The sequence below is a fragment of the Tachysurus vachellii genome, chromosome 17 (genome assembly GCF_030014155.1).
Source record: "Tachysurus vachellii isolate PV-2020 chromosome 17, HZAU_Pvac_v1, whole genome shotgun sequence".
In the NCBI taxonomy this organism is placed as follows: Eukaryota; Metazoa; Chordata; class Actinopteri; order Siluriformes; family Bagridae; genus Tachysurus; species Tachysurus vachellii.
The window spans coordinates 11,004,933-11,027,434 of record NC_083476.1 but is presented as its reverse complement, the minus strand read 5'-3'; the positions used below and the strand labels follow the sequence as shown (position 1 = coordinate 11,027,434).

Genomic DNA, 22,502 nt, shown 5'->3' with positions numbered 1-22,502 from the left:
AAAAAAAAAGAAAAGAAAAAGTTTAAAGCTACAAAGCTTCTACATTCCCCATGTTCTTGTATGGGCATGTTCTTGTTCTAGCTAATATGCTTAAAATACATCCATAACAACTCTAATAAGGGTGCATAGCATTCTAATCAATGTATATAATTAGATTTTTTGTCATATATTTGTACATATATTATTTATTTAAAAACATATTTTCTGTGCATGTGCGCAGTTGCATTCCTTAGTACAGAGTAATATGATATTGCGTTAATATTGTCATTAATCAACTCTAAAGGAGTACAGGTGAACTCTAGGGTTTCAACAGTAACATTGTACATAAACTTGTCATAATACACTGTAATGGTAATGTCCTTGCGTATTTATTTAGTAGGTGCCCTTTTTTAAAAAGGACACAGTGTCTTCAGTGTCCCCCCACCTCCGATCCTCTCAGACACAGCTCACATTTCAATGGCCTTTCAGCTAAGAGCTAAAGAGTCTGTACTTTATAGATCTTATTTTATAATAAAAACAGTTGCTGCCCATCACCTCACATCCCAATGTCCCCAAATATCTTTAGACGGTCATACTATCAGAATGTTCATTGAACCCCACCGGAAAAAGATGCTTAAAACAGTTTGACAAAACATCAGATTTACACAATGTTTCCCCTTTAATCCAAAAGCAGTTTATCAAATAAGATTTGCTTGGTGTCCAGTGAGCCTAACATAACTAACAAGTAATGGAGTCTTTTTTGCAAATTGTTTCTAAAACTTAAAACATTTAAACAATTGCTTCAAGAATTCAGATATTTAAGATTGATCATCTAAATACACAAAATTAATTATGTAAGACAGCAAAATCAAATATTTTAAATTTAAACATATAACTAAAAACTCTACTTATATTTCCAATAAAATGATTAAAGTTTTCTAATTTAGCAGGGCCTAGGAAGAGCAAAGATAAATTGTACTAAGGAAAAAGTCATTCTGGTTGTCCAAGACGACCAACTAGATCTTTGTCTAGCTTCTGTCAACCTGGTTATAATAAAAAAAAAAGCCTGCTTATCTCAGGATGGTCTCCTCAACCCCAAGGTCCTAAGAGATATCAGAACAACATGGTTGAACCCAGCATCAACAGTAAACATAGTAGTGCTTCTTACCTTTAAATAAGTTATGCTGTATATACAAGAACTTGCTGTAGGTAAATCAACACACCGATGCACTTGTTAAAACTGTAATCCTGATTCTACAGTTCACTGTCTTGAGGTAAATATATATCACTCACCACAGGGAGCTCGCTAGCTTGTTGCTAAACAAGGCCCATGGTTTTTCTCCCACTTTTTATATAACACAGTTCCAAATTCCTGTTTCTGAGGTAAGTTCATGCAGCATAATCTCCTGCTATTTTACACTAGTTAATTTTTTAAATATTTAATTAGATATTCAGAAACAAACTCCTTTCTTACTGAAATTAAACTATCATTCTAACATTCACTTAGTTACTTCCTGCTTTTATCTAAAGCAACTTATACCTGAGGCCAACTACAACTGAGCTGCAGCACTGCTGCTCTAATTTGATCTCATAACCTTCTGACCAGTAGAATATTGCCTTTCAAACTCCGTTCAAACTAACTACATACTGTATGTGAAAGTATTCTTCAGACACACAAACTGAAGAACCTTAAAAAGTGCATAAAGTTCCAATGTTAAACTAGATGACAGAAAATCCCAATTTGACCCAAACCATATCTGTGTGACATCACTGAGGAACTGGATGTTGTGGATATGTAACATTCATTAATTTTTAGCTACATTAACCTCAAAAATTATTGGACACAATAAATATCTTGACTGCTTTTGGAGCAAGGGGAAAATTTGTTTATCACTGAACTGCTACTTTAAAGTTTAGTTTTGTACGTTCAAGGAGTTTTAGAGAGTATTTAAAGAACTGACTGAGGAAGGTGGAAGAAAAATCATTGGTAAAAACACAAAACCTGAGTGAAGTTTTAAAGAGTGAACGGAGGTGATGGGTATAGAGAATATGGGTTTCACTCATCCACAGAGAAATCATTAACAATAAATATACAATCACTGCTTTTTCATTACTGACAAATTCACTGATTATTTACTCTGCATCAGTACAATCATTCATTCATTCTTCTAATCATTCAAGCCAAAGTCATAAATATAGAGATATTTAAAACCTCTTTTTCTCTTTAGAACATAAATAACATAGAAGATTGTGTGCTACATTTGAAGTGAGTCTGTCAGACATTGATCAAGCATCAAAGCTTGCAGCTTTCGGAACGTGCCCTAGGAGTTCATTTCCACAAACTTGAGTTGGTTTGAACGTCACACTCTTGCACACGGTGCAACTTTAATACTCATTACGTCGATTTATACTCATATGTAATGTATACTGTATACTCATATCAATAGAGTTGAATAGAAATGCTACTAGGGTAAACACTGAAAACACACACACACACACACATACACACAAATGCCAAACTGTCACCATGATATTGATATTATTTGATATTATTGCTTTGGTAGTTGAAGCATAAATAGTTTCAATCTGATTGGGAATTTGTGCAAGATGATAAAGGATGCGTATAGAAGTAAAGAAGTGGATATTTACTATAAAGTAAAAGTTGTGTGTGTGTGTGTGTGTGTGTGTGTGAGATATATATATATAAAACCAACGGAGGACAGATAGTTGTCACAGTTCAGGGGTCAATTAATTTCAAGGTGGACGATCACAGTGCTGTCTGTATAGATTTTTATCTGTCTGTGCTTTACTGTACACCTATAAGGATAAATGTTTCATTTTTAAATATATTTAAATGCCATCCTGTGTGAGATGCATCACACCAGCAGTGTAATCAGTGAGTGGGCAAATTGGACCAAACGCCCAGAAAATGTAGAATGCACATGAACAGGACAGCAGCATGACGTGCTACATCAGTCACCAGATTCCAAAATGGGCGGGGCTTTAAAAGAGGCAGGGCTACAGATGCACGTAGAATAGAAGATAGAGGAGATAAAGAGCGGGTGCTTCCCAGTGTTCTAATGGATGCCTCCTTGATCTGTCAGGTCTATAGTCCATCGTTAAGAATGGATCGATTCATTTAACAACTCAGATAAGGAAAGAGGCTTCCAGATCAAGTATAAAAACTGGTCTAAATACAGAATAAATACAGAAACAAGTAAAGGGAGGAAGTACAATAATATGTATACCAAAATTTTAGCCTGTTATATTTAAGCATGCATATGGGAAATGTTTATGTTATTGTTTGGTGTGTGTATGGAAGTCCAATTTAGGCAGCAATGTGTAATTCTACTGTATGATCACACTAACATGTGACAAAGCCACAGGCAACCAATTCTCTTCTGTCTATATATACAATATGAAGCCACAATTTCAGTGCAAGTGACAAGTAATTTCTTATTTTCTCAATTCTATGTAAATAGGTTATGACTCCATAAAGCAACAAATACAACGACAAATCCTTTGGATCAATGCTTTTTAGTTAAACAAATTCAGTTCCTACCTGCAATTAGATTCAAATCTTTTTTCATCTAATCTTGTCATATTTGGCCTCTCCATTACATAAGTCCTTTACATAAGTACATTAAATAAGTACATAAGTCCATTTGCACTAAGCAGTTTGTAATTTAATATATGTTTTACTAGTTGACAAAAAGGTTGTAGTTACTACCGTTTCTCATACAGTATGAACTTAAAAAACTGCATCACCCACAAGACATAAACTACAACTGCTATGAGCCGTTTGTCATTTGCTAGTGTGAACATATTGTTATATGGCTTTACTGAGGCTTCAGTGAGCAAGAGTGTCTTACTAGGCAACTCCTTTTGCTACAGATTTCCCCTGTCCATGTTTCCTTTTCATGCAGCCTTTCCTTGTGCCCTTACAGGGACAAGCCAAAACATCAGGAAGGGAAGCAAGGACAGGTAACGAGGAAGCACACAATTTAATAAATGGGAAGCACGAGAGAGAGAACAAGAGAGAGAGGGATTTTTTCAGAGACAATTTTTCAGTCAAAGGCCCTACAGTATATTTGCAAACAAAGTGCTTCTGCAGCCATAAGAGGTGAAACCTGTAGATATTTGAAATTAAGATATTAAGATGCGAAGGGGGTTTAATACTGATAGCCGATAGGCAAGGTTGATATAATTCAGCGTGATTATTTTTCTATAAAGTATATCTTGAAGTGTTTCATTCCTCTCACAGTTACAGCATAAACTTTATAATCCTTACACAAATTCTAACCCTACCTATGATTACACATTTATGTAGTTTGTCCACCTGTGAATTCACACCATCTGTCCAAAAGGAATGAAGAATTATTAAGTCAATATAACAGTAACTATATCAATAATATATACCTCCTCTCAGGTCTTTTAACCATTGCCTAATTCTGAAGAGTAATTGCTTTCACTTCAGCTTTAGGAGCACTTTGCTTCCACAGATTATATAGGATGTTTGCCTGAAATGTTTCTCTGTTTCTCTGAATATGCAATTTTTACCTCCTCTATATATTACTGAGCAAACGTACATACATACGACATGTCTCTATTAGTAGGGACACTGGGGTGTTGCGCTGGCACACAGAGACTGACAAAAAAAAAACACAACCTCCAGCTGGAGAACCCGGTTTCTTGAAATATTCAGATTACGCAGTTGGGGGGATCCTCAGACTCCACCCGGAAGTGACAAAAATGTGGAGGACTGAACACACTGAACACATTTTACAACAAAGAACGAAAGTCCATAATCACACACTCATACACACACACACACACCAGAGCACAGCAGGTTTGTTCTTAATCTCCTTCACACACAGAATAAAAAAAGTCACAGCAGAAAAAAACAACATTCAGCAGCCGGAAGCGTGTACACATGCATAATATACGGACACACTCAGACACTCACACACACACGACAATGTTCGCATAGCATAGAGTGCATATATCACATATAAGAACAGGATAAAGGGCCTGTGGAGATGAAGCACTGATGGGTTCAGCGTAAACTTTACGCTGTGTTGTGTTGTCAAACTGTTCATTTTTTATTTTTTTTTTTTTAAATTTGGCTGTGTTGTTCCAAATCTTTAAATTCTCCCCCGATCCTGAGACGGCCCTTTTCCTTGTCCAGTTTTTTTGTTGATAGATAATGACAGCTCAAAGGTCATAGGTCATGCACCAGCAGTCGATCATGCGTTTACACTTGACAGGAAGCACTTTTTGTTGTTGTTTTTTTTTCTTTGTTTTTTTTTTCATGAACTTTTATACAAAAAAAGATCATGCTCTAAGCTAGTTGTCCTCTTTTAATCATTGTTGTTAAAAATGTTACAAAAGTACAGGTAGATCTCCTTAGTTTTCTCCTCCCTTTTCTCAAGTGCTGCTGCTTGGTCATTTCTGTTTTTTTTTGTTTTTTTTTTATGTGTGTATTTGTTGGTGGAGTTGTGGTCCACTCTTATTCGCCGCCTCCCATTTTCTTCCTGTCATCTCTCCTCTCATGTGCTTCTCGTCTCGTTCTGTCTCCCAAATGTATTTGGGTGACGGATGGTTTGGCAGTGAACGTCTGGCCCTGGAGGACAGCAGGAGGGGGAAAAATCCTTATAAAAATATTTCATTATGCTGACCTTAAAATCTTACCCATGTCAGTTACATGCTGTCACCCTCTGATATCTGTGTATATTGTGTATTTTTCACTTCTGCTGTTGAATTTATTTATTCTTTAATTATTTCTATATTCCTAGCTCATTCACAGGGAACTGTATAGCAGATGATCCACGTAATCTAAGATTCATAATTAATGGATTTAAAATGCAATACTATTTAACAAAATAAAAGTATCGTTGAGTTGGTGAAGTTTTCTGAAACATTTCTTAAAGGAGGCTCCAGTGATAGTGTCTAGCAGTCGACTGTACAGTGAGTGAACTGAGCGGCAATTAAAAGCAAGTATAACCTGAAGGTTCAGAAAGACGGTAAATGCTTAGAGGTGAATAAAAATCCTTTCAGGCATTTCTCAGAAGCAGTTGTGCTGAAACCAGAATGAAGGATTAAGGATAAGACTAAGGTCCTGCTCTGTCTTTCCCATACCTTTAGGACAGTGTGAGATAGTTTCAGTGCTTTACACTCCTCAGACTGCCGTGCTTCACTGCCTGCACTCCTCTCTTCACATCTACACCCAGCTGGAGCAAGGAAGGAGGGAAGAGAGAGGAGGAGGAGAGGAAAGAAGGCCTCAGAAACACTGATTCAATCCCTCTAAAGCTGGGGTGTCAAACTCATTTTCTGCCCTGGCCACGTTTTTCTCTGCATTTTCCAGCATTTTCGGGAACCCTTGAAGGGCCATAATGTGATTCTACTATTTATTTTTTAAAAAGATTAAACCTCGCTGGAATGTTTCAGATTTATCTGAAAAGCGAGTGATAAATACAATTATTCTTCCTGGTATTTTTTTTTTTTTGCAAATTCCTGTTCTATCACAGTAAATTTTAGATAAAAGACTGTCTTCAATGAGTAAACAATTGACTTAGAATTGGCCTTCAAGTGTGAAATATTAAACGACCTCAACTGAAACTGAAGACACTGTTGTTCTAAAGAAAAGGAGTGAAAATGAAGGCTAAAGCTATGTTCACACCTGTAGTGATTTTATCGGTAAGTTGCCAGTCACTGAACTATGAAGCTGCTATAAAGTACTGGTTTCCATAGTAATAATGTTTTATCTGTGGGTGGTGAATTTTTACATCAAATCAGTTTTCACTCCGCAAATATTTTAATTCTGAAGAGAGATTTGGTGTTTGTGTATAAAATTCTCTCGTATACAGTACATGTCATACAGGATGAAGGAAAAGTGGTGTGTGCTCTACTGTCTTCACTCTCATTGGTAGTCAGTGCACCAAGTTACTCTATATGAGCATAAAGGTTTGTTGCATGGCTGGACACACCCACATCAAATTGTCAAAAGTTGCTGTCACTCATCTTGTCAGAAGTCACCAGCTCTCACTGAATATTAATATATGGTCACTTTGTCACTGTGAGTCGCTGTACATGTGAATGTAGCATAAGGAACATTCTAAAACCAGGCTCTTCATGATTGTTGCTTGTCAGACTGTACGAAAATGATCTCCCATGTCACAGTGATCTCAGTTGTCATCATGTCAGACTGCATGACAGTCAAGTCTGCAGCACACAGTAAGACTTGTCCAGGGTTTTAGGTCATCAATCCGTGACACGTTCAGACCCGCACTCTCTCACTAAAATGGCAGGTATCAGCAAACGAAAACAATCTATAGTGTTTGTAGTTTTTTCCTGCTATACTGTCCACCGGACTCTTTTTGACAACTTCCCTGAGGTGTTGCACAAAGTGTGTCATCCGGTTCGGTGCTCCTATTGGTTCTTGGTTTGACGCTCGTTGTAGGAGATGTCACACTGCAGGTAAGTCTGAAATCTTCTGATACTGCCAGAACTTCATCGGAGAAAAAACTGATCGCAACGATTTGGCCATTAAACGGCTGTCAGTGACCATGTCAATCCAGCGATCAAAGACTACAAATTCTACCCTAGGATTCAAGAAATCTTTTAGGATTTTCTAAATTTGTCTCAGACGACCGCACCATGGCCAAAATTGCACAGTGTGAGCCCAGCTTGAGAGATATAAAGAGAGGGTAATATAATTTTATAACTAGAATGTGAAATTGTCTCTAAAAGGAACTACTATAAGATCACTATAAGATCAAGAGTCAATAAACTGCCAAAGCACTATCTAGATCAGGTCCTCAATCAGAGCTCAAGAAGAAGACAGAGACTGGTGAGGAAAGCCAGTGTGAGGCAAACGGTTACTCTGAAGGAGTTAGAGTACAGTGGCTGAGAGTGGAGTGAAGTTGCACTAGACAACTATTTTCATCAGCTCTGCATAATAGAGGACTGTATGAGTGGATGACTAGACAGAAATGTCTGATCCAATAAAAGTGTTTTGTTTTTTTTGTTTTTTTTTTGCCTTTTTTGGTGTAGAGACCAAGAGTAGGATATGTGTATAAGAAAAGATTCAAAGTGATATGTGTGGTGCATACCTAATGCAGGGCACACCTCTATCAACACCATCTCTACAGTAAAATATGGTGATGGTAGCATCATTATCTCAGATCTCTTGTCTAAATTGAAGACCAGATGGATAGAGCAAATGCATTTGGATACTACAAGAGAACCTCCTTCAGTCTGCTTGAGAGAAACTTCACCTTTCAGCAGGACAATATTCCCAAACCCAAACCCAATGTACTGGTTAAAAATAAAAAGGTCCAAATCAGCATTTAGAACCTGGAGCAAATCTGCCAGGTAGAATAGATTAAAAAAATTGCCAATCTGTGTGCAAATCTGTTGGGACTTTACTTTGCAGCAAAACATGGTTCTTTAGACTTTGAATATTTACTTTAAAAGTGTACTGTTATCCAACAAAAATACAGGAATAAATAATAGCTTTTAGGGGGTTATTATTAATATTTTGCAAGGTATTGTATATATTCTCTATTATTACTGATATCTGAGTCTTAAAGGAATTACCAACAGAAACTAATCAAATGTAACCAGTAGTGAGTCTATGTGATAAAACATTTGTTATATTGTTTAAACATACAAAACTGTTGATTATATATGATAAAACAAAGTTTTCTTACATTATTTAATATTAAGTATAATGAGTTCATTATGCTCTAGTTCTTTTGTAAAATCTAAAGGAATTTGGGACTGTAAACTTTCTTCTTTTTCGACTGTAAAAGTTTCTTCTTCTTATTTTTTTCTTCTTATAAGTTTGCCATGGCCAAAATGTATGATGGCAGAGTGGTGAGTTTGACACCTGTGATCTAAAGTGAATGGGATCATAACACCAGTGTGTCAAGTGAACCTAGAACCGAGAAAGGCACCCACCTTGGTGAGCACATTTCCGTGTTCATCAGTGAACTGCTCCTCACTCAGACGCTCACTAGTGAAATCCACTGGCTCATCTCTCTGTGAAGAACAACAAGGAAGTGTCATGTTTTGCATCAGTGAGAAAAAATACAAGGTGTTATGTTCACCTGGACAGGCCAGAGGACACGACTGATGGTACCTGTGCCTTGTGTGCATCCTGATGGGAGAAGCCAAGCCCCTTCTCAAAGGGATGAGTGCCCAAAAATCTCCCACGCAGGAGCTCTGATTGGCCTGTGTCACGTACCGGGGTTAGCAAGGCTTCTTGGGCCACACGGGCCTGACTCTGTTGAATCAAACCCTCCATGGGCTTCTCCTGGAGGAATGGCTGAAATGCACCACCACTTAACCTGAAACACAATGCACACACGCACACATGGGATGAGATTGAGTTCTTTAATCAAAATTCCTTTTAATCAATCATTGGCTTTTGAAATCTTCATTGAATGCAAATCACAGAGAATAAAAGGTATGTTTTTGAATGCATAAACATTAGAGCAGATCTGAGTGGGTTTGGCTTCAGAGTCATTGCTCATATTCAGAGGATTGAAAAAGTATTATAGAAAGAATACTTGAATGAAAATTGATGCAAAATCATGAAGGAACAAGACAATAAAGGGAAAAGTCTATGTGGCTCCTAGTGTAGAATGCTCAGGTTAATTATTTAGCTCCAGATATGTTCCATATCAAATCAACAATGTTTTTTAGGTTTGTTTTTTAATTATATATGGGTATGCAGAGGGACAATGCTATTACATGGACCTGGGGTGCACACTAAAGATATTCCATGACATTCACTGGTTTAAAAAAATGCAATTTCAGGCATTTGTTCAACATCTGTGTTCAGAGACATTATGTGTTGATGTGGTCTGTCACATACCTGTCTCCATTGTGCTCGAGAGCTCGAGTGAGGCCGGTTTTCTCACGAAGCTGTGCGTAGATCTGCTGCCCTGTAAGAACAGAAAACTTTTCCGCTGAGCTTGCACCTAATCCAATTCCTCCACTTCCAATTCCTCCTCTAGCTCCTCCTGCTATGCTGCTGCCAGCCGCCACCTCTGCCCTCCTGTTCTCCGACCTCTGACCTCCAGCTTGCCCATTGTGATTGGTTTTAGGGATAGCACCACTGGCATGGACCCTCTCCTTGTCCAGTTCATGTGGCATGTCCTCTTCATCCATGTCCTCCTCCTCCTCTTCTTCTAACTCCATAATGGACCCGCTGGCCCCACTAGCACCACTGCTGGGTCGCCCCAGGCTGTTGCTACAGGGCAGACTAAGAGTGTTAGGCTCTGAGTCGTCTGCTCGGCTGCTGCCATCTACAGAAGAGTCTTCCACCGTCACCAGGGACGGACTGATGCCTGCTGGCCACACCTGCACGTCCGACATCTCCATCATGGTGTCCTCCTCCGTGGTGGCAATTGGTGCACACTCCAGACTTGACACCTCCTGCCAGTAGGGCTCGGGCCCGAGAGGAGAGGGCAGGCTGTACTGCACCGAGGCCGGAGACAGCAGCTCCTCCTGCGCCAGCCCATAACCTGAAGAACGGCCAAACAGAACAGGCAACGCTAACACCACACAGACAAAAGGAGGTGATCTGGAACTCTCAGCGGTGTGATCAATGTGCTTGCAGCCTGCTAGTATAATGTAATATATGTGCACATGCTTTGAAAAAAAATACAAAAAAAAAATACATATACTCAGAATATCAGCTAGGTCTAATTCATCACACATGCATGTGGCCTCAATACGTCTGTGTAAATTTGCTGGTGTAGTTTCTGATACTGTATGACACACTGCTATACATAAACATGGACAAAAATTGACATGATCTTTTTAGCACTTTTTTATGTCACTCCACATTAAGCTTGTGTATTCTTAATCTTTGCCTGCTTGCAATTTTATGTATATAGATTTTGCATTAAAAAAGCGAGTCTTCCATTTTACTCTTTTGCTGGCACAGAAATTTGCTACAACCCCCAGCCATATCTGACCCGCCAGCCTTTTCCCCTCTTTTGTGAAAAGGTAATTTCAAGTGCGGTTGGACTTTGTCATCACATTTGGTCTTGTCTTTCAAACTGCTCTCTCACTAATAAATAAAGAATAAGCTTATTAATTACATGTGCAATAGTCAATAATCAATAATAATTTCTTTCTAGCACACCCAACCTGTAAATACTTGTTGGATTTATTTATTTTGCCACAACAATGGCCACAGCCTCACCAGAAGAGTACAACATGGCTTAGAAAACCCGTTTAGAGAACTGAGCTCTGGTCTGTAATGCTTGATTGTATTTGGATGGGACTACTGTCAGTCATTTGTATAGAGACTCAACATTTCAAGTCCCATCGGATCACAACTAGACAGCAGAGATACAAAGCAGTTCACACCAGGCAGTGAACATATCTTTGAGACACTTCTGACAAATCTTCACGCCTGTACTCACACTGTCCACTTATGATCTGGGCAACCAGGACACACTGTACAGTAAGTCCACAATGTTAACCCAGGAAGAGCCGAGCACAGCCAGGTGACTCGACTGTGAGCAAAAAATACCGGCGCTCAAAAAATAAATGACAAAAATCACAGGTAGATTCAGAATAAATTCTTGCCCAAGGTTGACAAGTCTTGCTTAATGCACCTTAAAAAGACACACAAAGAAATAAAAGAAAGGCATACTGCGATCAGTACAGCACATCAGGCTACAATGGGTCCCGGTCTAAATGGTGCACTTTCAGTCGTGTATTTTCTTATTTGTACATGCAGGTGAGGTCTGCAGTATGGGTTTACAGCAACACTATCTATATTATAATAATAATAATAATAATAATAATAATAATAATAATAATAATAATAATAATAATAATAATAGCTCTGTATCTGTTCAGTGCTCAAATACCAAACATTCAGATCTCTATGTGAATTCAAAATTAAGTGTGCACCATGAATATACAGTATCTTTCATTTTTTTGCATTTAAAAAAAAATGCAGTCAGTTTGTACAGAAGTTAAATTTTATACAGAAATGTAATAGAAATAGGTTTTTGTTTTAGAACTAAATAATTGTATAATTTTTTGTATTAATATAGTAGTAATACTAGCCTTCCAACCATATCATGCTAATGATCTTGGCCTTTGTTCTATTATCGTGAAATCCTGCTTGTGTGACTTCTTTATTAGTGTCAACAAGTGTTCATACCTGTATTTCTATCTGTTTAAAATATCTGTTCAATCCAAATGTATTCTACATCACTCCAGTTCATAATCTATCTAAACTAGTGATATGCACAGGGCTTTTTAAACCCACTTGCACAGTTATTATTTTTTGTTCATACCTGTCTGTAATATCTTCAAATAAATTTAGTTGGTTTCATATACCTATATACAAATAAACATAGAAATATAAACTAGTAGCTAATTTACACAGTCTGGACCATGACCATCTCCTGTTCATACCTATAGTCGAATTTGTTTAAACCACATTCATTAAAACACCAAAAGTGGCAGCTTGGCAGTGCTGGGGAATGAATCTTGATCCTCTGATCAACAATCCAGAGCCATAATCAATTCGCACCACCACTGCCCCATTACAGCCCTGCTTAAAGCCTGCCTCATTTAATGTGGATTTACAAGCCTACATTTTCTGACTTTGCCATGTTACATCATTATTACAGTGGTCTTACATGTTCCCATATGGAAATGAAATAGACAACAGAAATCTACACAAAATCGCCCACCTAACTGAAGTAGGAGGGGAAAATATCAATAAAGTAAAAAAATAAATAATAAAAAAATAAAACTAAACATATTTGTGATTGAAGTAGAATTCACCCTTGTTGAAACTTAAATTAGTTCTGCTGCCATCTAAAGTTACATGATTACATGAAGTGAACTATATGCAGACAAAAGTATCAATCAAAAATTATATATAAAGCAGAAAATGGAAAGAATATTGCACATACATGACTCTACATAGAGAGGGCTGACCAACAAACTTAAAGGGCATTAGACAAAGAGGTAAGTGGCTGGACAGATCCACAGCTTAAATTGGAGTTGTTCATTGGTCAACCATATTCCTACAGAAGAGTGAAAGAAGAATACCACATTAAAACAAACATTTGGAATCATTTACAGAGCCAGGAAAATGTGTTAATATAAATTATCTGGATAAAAATATTTAGCCCTAGCACAACATTTGGTGGAAACCTAAAACTACACAACATAATAAGAACTCCATCCAGACTGAAAGCAGTATCATCTTGTGGGAATGCTTTTCATCAGCAGGGACAGGGTAACTGTTTAGAGTTGAGATTACAGAATTACAGATTACAGCAATTACAGAAATACAGAAAAAACCTGTTCTAGTCTCCAAAAGACGTGTACAGGCTTCTCTTTACTTTCCAGCAGAGAAACAGCTCTACTCTAAATATGCTGCCAATGCTACAGTGGATTTTTCAAAACCAAGTATTTGAATGTGTTAGTATAGCTCAATCAAAACCAAGAGCTCACCATAAAATATATCTGAGAGGCTGCAGCAAGATATGTAAACTGCTGTTCATCAGCCAGCAGACTTAATCCAACACAACGTATCGATCAATTCTGTTAAGAATTATCACTAAAAACAGGCTGCTGTAATTGCACCTAAAGTTAGTTCTATAAAGTATTGGCTCGAGGGAGGTGAGGGTGCAATCAAGCATGGATCATGATGTGTAAATAAAACTATAAAAATCATAATTGACTGCTTTTTAGTTTTGAGCTGTAACACTACAAAATGTGGAAATGGTCAATGGGGTAAAAACCTCTCTATATTCAGACTCTGAATATTAGTGCTAAAGAAACAAATGAGGAGAAATCAAAACAGATGGATGAGGATGAACAGTGTGAGATTTACAGAGACCCTCAATGTCCCTTCTGTTATGACAACACACAGGTGAGCAAGAAGCACTGCATGGGTTGAGGCACAAAATTCTATGTCAAATGTTCCACTAACTTACAACACTACATGTTAACACACCTCTACATACTAACACACACAATTCTACACAAGACACTATGTCAAATACTCCACTAACTTGCACCACTACACTTTTACACACACCATCACACACAGACCTCTACTAACTAACATATTAACACACACCATCACACACTAACACATACCATTCAATATCAACACACTATCACACACTAACATACAGCTCTACACACTAACACATACCGTTATATATTAACACACACAAGCACACATTAACACACACAAGCACACATTAACACACACAATCACAGTAACACACCATCACACACTAACACACCACAATGTGAGGTTTAAAGCATTTAGTATATTGTAAGACTCATTCAAGGCTGAAGCTGATTACTTAATACAGAAACACACACAAACACAACAACATTATGGGACTAGAAAGTCAGAGCACACACACACACACACACACACACACACACACACACACACACACACGGATGTATTTACATGTCACTGTATTTGTATATGGCTGCTTTTTATAAAGACATCTTTATATCTGTAGGAAACCAATATTTTTTAAATGATTTACCTAATTATTTTTATATAAACTGAACAATAAAGAACACACATGGAGCACTGCATTTTAATACCTACAACCTCAGGATATGACATTCAAATGCTGCCCCCTAATGGTACACTGGCAATGTTAAACTGCCGGGTCAGAGACATTGAAATTACTTAGCTTACAGCTTATCTTAGCTTAGCTTACCTTCCTCCAACCGAACGCTCTGACATTACAATAAAATTGCAACAAATTAGGTTTGACTAATTATGTCAGTGGTATTAAATAAAAATGCATGATATAAGGTTAATATGAGCTGAAAATATTTAGGCTGTGTTGTGTTGACTTTAATCATGCTGAAGCTGTTTGTTTTCCTTTAAAAGCTATAAAAGAACATTTTCATGATTTTTTTAATATGCACTGCAGTAACTGAAGACAAAAACAGCTAAACACTGTTTCAAATGATACAGATAATTTCTGCAAATGTTTCAACTTAAATAGAATTTTTTTTAGCATTTGGGTTTACACTAAAACAAATGTAAAGGATTCTCTTCATCCAAGTAGTAATAAAATGCTAAATGCTAATAGCAGAATATTACATTTTCCTGTCAACACCAACACATCCTTATGACAGCAGTTTGAGTTTGCAGTCTAGATTAATTCATGATTATTATGTTTTGTGTTTCATTCAGTGACCATGTTTGTACAACCGATATCGGCTTTGTTACCCTGCTTTCTAGAAAATGGACACGACAGTACACGAAACACACACACACACACACACACACACACGTCAAAAACATCATCTTGCACATAATGTTCTCAAAACGCTTCTGTGCCATGACCTGGTCACAAAGAGAGGCATTTTTGGAGAGCGTTATGCGCGCAACTTATATGAATCACACCAGAACGTTCACTGATAGTTGAAACTGTTATTAATCAAACATTTGACAAAGTCACTATACATGAAAAAACCTCATACATAGAAAGCATGCCATGCAGAGCCTACACAGGTTGGTTACAATAAACAAGAACAACAAAACAGTTTTATTTGTATTGGTGTTTCTCTGCGACATAACACAAGTCAATTCAAGCAGCATGCACATGCGCACACAGGAGGGAAAATAGGCCCCCTTTCCACAACACAGGACCAAGAGAGGAAAGTAAATCTGAGATGAGAGGAAGGAGGAGGCCCAGAGGAGGTCAACATGAGGTTGTTATGAGGTCAGAGGTCGTAGAGGAGAGCTTTGAGGAGGAAAATTAGGGCGGCTGGGCTGCAGTTGACATGTCAGTAGAAACAGAGAAAGAGAAAGAATGAGAGAGAGAGAGAGAGAGAGAGAGAGAGAGAGAGAGAGAGAGAGAGCGAAAGGCCTGCCTCATCATCACATGTAAAAATAGTGTGTGGGAATAATATACACTGAAGTGCCTGGTTATTAGGCCCAGATACCATATAGGTCACTATGTAGGTGTACAATTACAGACTGTAGCCTGTTTTTGCTATACTTTATTATATTATATTATATTATATTATATTATATTATATGAGGTTTTACTACATTTAGAGGAATTCAAACAACAAATTTAATGAAATCATACAAAATATACACATAGATAGGCATTCTGTGTATGCCAGAGCACGACTGAGATTCTACCTGCCAGCCAATGGCTGCTGCTTTTGGTTATCCACTGGTGCTTTTGTTTAAATTCCAGCATTGCTGAAGTGCAAGGCCCTTAACCCTCACCCAACACTATGAAATCATGCTAGACATTCTAGTCAGTCTGTCCTGAATTCAGCAAGTGGGAAAATAAGCACATGATAGATACCATTTTCTTTACATCAATAATTTGTTCAGAATTGTTCAGGTACCAAGAGCACCAGAGCCTCGGTCACTAAAAAGAGAATTCTAGAAAGAAAGTGATTTGATTCTGAATTGATGCCACAGCAGGAAGTGAAGCAAACGTGCTGTATTTTTTTAGTTTATGTTTCAGCATTTTTATAGCTGCTAAACTGAGCCACAAGGCATGGGTCAGAGCCAAAAAGAAAAACAATTTTCCACTGCTTTACAAATGTTAGACCAATGAATCAACAAGTAAATCAAGGGCATTTTCAGTTCTACATCACCTCAGGTATATTTTTTTATTTTCTGGTTATCTGGAGTGTGTCACCAAATCAAACTAAATAGAAGATAAACTGAAAGTACTAATTTACACTCAAAAATTAGACTAATAGGTATGAAAGTACCCCTTAGTGCTTGGGGACTAGAACCATGCAGATTCTAAACCAACACATGCACTTTTGGTTAAGGATTAGAGCCATGAACCACTGTAAGGATTATAAAGCACTTTGGTGAGGAATCAGCTGATGGTGCAGCTTGTTCTTACCATTAATGACACTGGGAGACAGCAGGGTGGAGTCACGCTCTCCCGCCTCGGGTATTGCCTGTGGCACTGGATCCTCGAGGGACTTCACAATGTCTGACCGGTCGATGTTCTTCAGCGCTCCATACAGATTTTCCACTGCTGAAAACATAAGTCAAGCAATATGTTAAAAAATAATAAGAGAAAATAAATAAAAAGTATTTTATTGATTTTAAAATAAATAAAAAATAATACTTTACATCAGAATATGTACTAACTCCTGAGTATGATATGAAGTAAAAACATTTAAAACTGAGTCAGTCAAAACTGATATTTGTCAAAAAGCCAGAAATCGAAAACTATACCCCATGTGACCACTTTTTGGCTAAGGCTGAGGTGTTACAGGGTACACAACAGTATAATGAGCAGTATAATGAGAGATGCTCACTCTGGGCTCTCTTGCCCTCTCGGATGGCCCACAGGTTGAGCAGAGCCGTACTCTGGTCCACTAGGGAGTTGGGATTCTCTACTCGTATTCTGTTAATGTCATCAACACTGAACTGCAACTCTCTGGCCAGTTCTGCAGACACCACACAATGAGGGGAGATGAGAGAAACATAGAGAAAGAGAGAGGGGGGGGGGGGATGACAGACAGACAGAGAGTGATAGATTCACACACACACACAATGAAAGAAAGAGAGAGAGAGAAATAGATAGACACTCACAGAGAGAGCAAGAGACAGAGAGAGACAGAAAAACAGACAGACAGATAGACAGACAGTCAGAGACACACGCACACACTCGTACCAGTCCAGCTTAAACCCAGCTGCTCAGCAATCAGTGTAATCTTCAGTTCTGTCCTTTCAAAGGCATTCACAGCAGCTTAAAACAAAAATGTTCAAATGTTAATTCATTACATTTATTTAACTGAAATTCATTCTAATGACAAGAATAATCATTAATATACATCGAAATAAATGTATAATTCAAATAATACATTTATTATTTACATATATGCCTATTATATATTGATTCGTTCATTCATTTTCATGAACTGCCTCAATTCTGGTCAGGGTATAATTATAATAATTATTACATATCATATATAATGTATACAGAAGTTAATGTACACATTATGTTTTACCCTACAATCCGTGGCCTGTTCTGTGCATACACATGGCATGTGGGCATGATCTGGTTTTATCAGGCACTCCTAAGTAACAAGGGCAGGGCTTAAGTTAATTTATTAAATTAGATTTTCTAATTAAAATACTAGCATTATTTAGTATAAAATTCAGCATAAAATATTACATTAACTTATGGAACTTAGATGAGTAGTTTACATTACCAAATTTACCCACACCGTAAAACAGCTAGATGCTAGATTGCGAATGTAAATACACATTATTATTATCTGAGTTTTGGACACTTGCAATTTTGCTCATAAATTCTGTTAACACTTTAATGAAGTGATTAAATAAATAAATAACCGCTAAATAAAGAGCAAATTCATTACAAATTTGAGTCCTTGGGCCCTTTATTCTGTGGTAGTATCATACAGTACAAAATTTTAAACTTGGCTGTTGGCTTTTATTTCTACAGTAAATCATGGTTAAATTGAAATGGCTTCCATTCTGATATATGCATGACAAAGGGTGTATAGTGTGATTGGGTCAAAAGGAAGGTATCTCATTCAACTAAAGCTCCACTCTTCCTAGTTAGACACAAAATCTAAAAAGATACAACTGTGTCTTTTTTTTATCATACTATATGAGATTATATGATTATATTATATTCTTAGCTGCATTCTGTATCATCATGTATGATAGCATGTTGCTTCATGTCACATTATATACTATATGGTTTAAAATATGTGAACACTTGACCATCATATCCATATACGGGTCTTCCACAAACTATTGCCGCAAAGGTAGAAGCACACGATTGTCTGTCATTGTATGTTTGGAGTGAAAGAACTCGTGTCCTGTACAGAGCTCTGACATCAACTCCACCGAACACCTTTGGGATAAACTGGAACACTGACTGAGTGCCATCAGTATCTGACCTCACTCTTGTGGCTGAATGAGTTGAATGTATCTCCACAGCCAAAATATACTAGAAAGCCTTACCAAAAGAATGGAGCGTATTATAACAGCAAAGACGACTAAATCTGCAATGGGATGTCCCAAAACAGATATAGGTGTGATTACTCAGGTGTTCACATATTTCTGGGCATATGGTGTAAAATAAAGTCCATCTAATAATAGCCCTACCATTAAAGAAAAATATTTTTTTCTGTCCATTAGCATTTTTTAAATAAGGTCAACCTGTGCATCCTTTGCGTGGCTTTTAAAGAAGTGTCCTAGCAAAACAAAAAGATTTGAAACAAATATTTCTTCTATGAAGTGTGATTTCCGTCTCACTCGTAGCAGCAAAATTGCCCTAACAAATTGTGAAGTTATCATTGAACAAAGGTAAATATTTAAAAATGGTGCTAAATAATCTGTACTTACCCAAACATGACTTGTAAAGACTTGTATTGTCTTCATCTGCTTTAACCTGCTATTGTATAACCTGTCCCGTAAAAGGTCCTCACCCCACCCCAATCCATCCACCTATACCAAGTCTGTTTAATTGCTTCAGCTTCTTTACAGCGGGCATCGTAGCAGCCCTCTCCCCTTGCTCATTCTCTTGCCATGCCAATTAGGAATTCTGCACTCGGACCATATCAGATTCAGCAGCATGCACTACATCACTGCTCATTCTCTGGGTGGACGCAGGGAAGCCCTGACCCCACAGAGCTGCCTGTGATTGATTGAGGACAGGGCTTGGCATCCAGAGCTCAGTCAGAGCCATGCACAAGTTCAGTAGGAGCCAGAGAAAGCAGGGGTTACGGCATTCAAAGAGAGCGCCCCTGTGTCCTCCCGCAGCATGGGGGCGCTGTGTCTTACCCAGGCCTGACTCGCTCAGGGCGCTGTACCTCTCCCTCAGGGCCAGTGGCGTCAGAGTCCGTCTGCGATCTTCACCACCTGCCACCTGAATTATACAGAGCACAAAATACAGGTTATGTGCTTTTGTCTGTCCTGCTGAGACATGAATGCTATTCGCCTGACACTTTGAGCTCGATGTTGCTAGGAATAACTCCAGGATGTGTCATGGGGTAAAATAATAAGAAGACAACTGGGGTTTTAAAAATGTCTTTCAATGTTTTGTCTGCCCACCTCTGTTCGGCAGAAGCTGTTACTCAGCAGTTTTATGACAAGTAATATTTTAGGGAAAATATATCATTTATTCAGCTGGGATAGAAACCATATTTGAAAATACTAATTGGCAAATACTGCTGGTGTTCCCACCATCAATATAGTAGTCACAAGAAAAGACCACATGTCAGGCACAGAACACGTCAATTCAATGCGATACCACAACTAGAGTGAATAAAATACACCTTTTACCAAGCAAAGAAAATACCATCAATTTGACCTTTCAAGCACTGGTTTATCTTCCAGTTGCAAGGAGATACTGCAGCACCTTGTTGCCCCAATATGTGACCAGTTACAAATCCAATAGATTTTAATAAAATAAGATGTTATGATCAATCTTTTTCCCACCAAAAATAAGCAGGATCTAATTAAAAGGCAGTGCAGCAAGCAATTACACCAGGCAGCAAGACAAAATATATTTTAGGCTTTCTAGAATAAAATAAACCACCGTCTTCCTGATTGATTGAGAAACTTAAAGAACTGAGACATGGCAACACTTTAAAGCAAAAGGGATTCAATACTACCAGAACTTCTGGGTCAATGTATAAAATCTGAATCTGAAAAGCTGAATTAAATGAAGATGATTTTATATAATGGTCATCACTGGAGTGTACAATTAGTTCATAAGCAAGAGAGCCAATGAAATGCCAAATACTCTTGTTATTTACAGTAGCAGTACTACTTACTGTACACACCCACAAGAACGTACACAAGTCTAGTTCAACCATTTATGCTACACTTAGACTAACTATTAAGTTATACCGGTAATTATATTTACCTGGCTGGTAACTTAAAATGAGAAAAAATGATCTGAGTTGGTTTATTTTGGAGAGAAAACAAAGAAGCTAACTTTTTCTTTAGAAAGGCACCAAAAATGGTTGAAACATTAAGAAAACAACCAAAGCTGCATTTCATTTTATTCTACTGGACTGAGGCTCATGAATTCACAGGTTGATGTTCACCTACAATGAAGTCAGTGTAAAGCAATGAGCATCTTTAATGTCCCAGCTGGCCAATTATATATATGTTTCTTTAGCTGATAAAATAGAAAAAAGAAGTTTTCAAATCTCCCTGATCACACAAAACACCCCTGAAATAGGTCGCATATCATAAAAACTATGCCTAAATTATACAGCACTGATTGCAGGACTACGATTTCCGTACGTGATTCAGTAATGAATAAGTTAAATGTGTGAGAGACTCCCTCTAGTTTTAGAATCCCAAAATAGCACCAGTTATTCTGAGGCTAAATGCAAATACACCATGTATTACTAAAAGACTGAATTGCATATTATAAGCCAGGATTTTAGACACATAAGCCACCAATACAACCTGTGAGGGTGAGATGTTTTACTGCAAGTCATTAATTTGAACCAAGTATTAGTTACAAGACTACTAATTACTTATAACTATAGAACCTAGTAAGGTCTAGGATTACTAGTATTACATAGCGACTACTAAGCATACACCGACCCAATCATGATTCCTATTTATTAGAATTTACATATGACAGACTCGTGTTTGGAAATAAAAACAGAATGGAAAAAACAGTACCTTAACACAAGGAGGCATGGTGATGTTGAGGTTACACAGCACGTGCTGTGAATCCTCGTATTTAGTGGACTTTCGGAGAAAAGACAGGAACCCTGTAGATTCTTTGTTGCTGTCTCTCACCTGAGAGACCAAGATGAGAAGACAGGGGAAGGAACAGGTGTAGAGTGTGTGTGAGAGAGAGAGAGAGAGAGAGAGAGAGAGAGAGAGAGAGAGAGAGAGAGAGAGAGAAAGAGAGAGAGAGAGAGCCAGACACCCAGAAAAAGGAAGGAAGAGATGTCAGAGGTGACAAAAAAGTTTTAGAATGTGACAGAGAGAGCAAGAGAGCAGGAGAGAGAGAGAGAGAGAGAGTAAAGTTCATTAGACAGGTTAGCCGCCTGGGGGTGACTCATACAGGTAGACAGGGGACAGGGAGGGGATGGAAGCAGTCCGTAGGCAGGCGAGAGAGAGAGAGATTTACCTTCACATTTACCTTGTCGTCTGTGTGATCAGACAGTAAGAGAGTAACCGTGAGAGAGAAAGAGAGAGACAGTAAGACAGACATACCGACAAGCAGGCAGAAAGGTAGGCAAGCAGGCGAGGCAAGACAACGTTTACAGCTACAGCATGGTCACTGAAAGTACCACGAGAAGCCACAATAACACAGAAATGAACAGGGACTTTCACAGAGAATGAAGCTGGAAAGAAGGACAAGGCTGGTGGATGAAGAGGGTGATGATAATAGATGACTGAGAGAGAAGAAATAAAAATGTGCACACAAAATGAATGAAAACGATAATTCATTCATAATATACACAAGATATGTTGTTGGGAACTA

At 37.9% G+C, this 22,502-nt stretch overlaps 1 protein-coding gene across 1 annotated transcript in view; it reads right to left on the bottom strand.

Moving 5' to 3' along the window:
- Positions 1–4,186: 4,186 nt before the first annotated feature.
- Positions 4,187–22,502, bottom strand: part of ank1b (ankyrin 1, erythrocytic b) — a 74,821-nt gene continuing 56,505 nt past the window's right edge. Inside the window, exons 34-42 of the mRNA XM_060890908.1 lie at positions 21,689–21,808; positions 19,826–19,910; positions 17,682–17,756; positions 17,323–17,454; positions 16,899–17,036; positions 9,860–10,511; positions 9,122–9,329; positions 8,941–9,021; positions 4,187–5,602 (exon numbers count right to left, since the gene is read on the bottom strand). Of these exons, the coding sequence (XP_060746891.1) occupies positions 5,489–5,602; positions 8,941–9,021; positions 9,122–9,329; positions 9,860–10,511; positions 16,899–17,036; positions 17,323–17,454; positions 17,682–17,756; positions 19,826–19,910; positions 21,689–21,808 (1,605 nt within the window). The 3' untranslated portion in view covers positions 4,187–5,488. The remainder of the gene's footprint in view (positions 5,603–8,940; positions 9,022–9,121; positions 9,330–9,859; positions 10,512–16,898; positions 17,037–17,322; positions 17,455–17,681; positions 17,757–19,825; positions 19,911–21,688; positions 21,809–22,502) is intronic.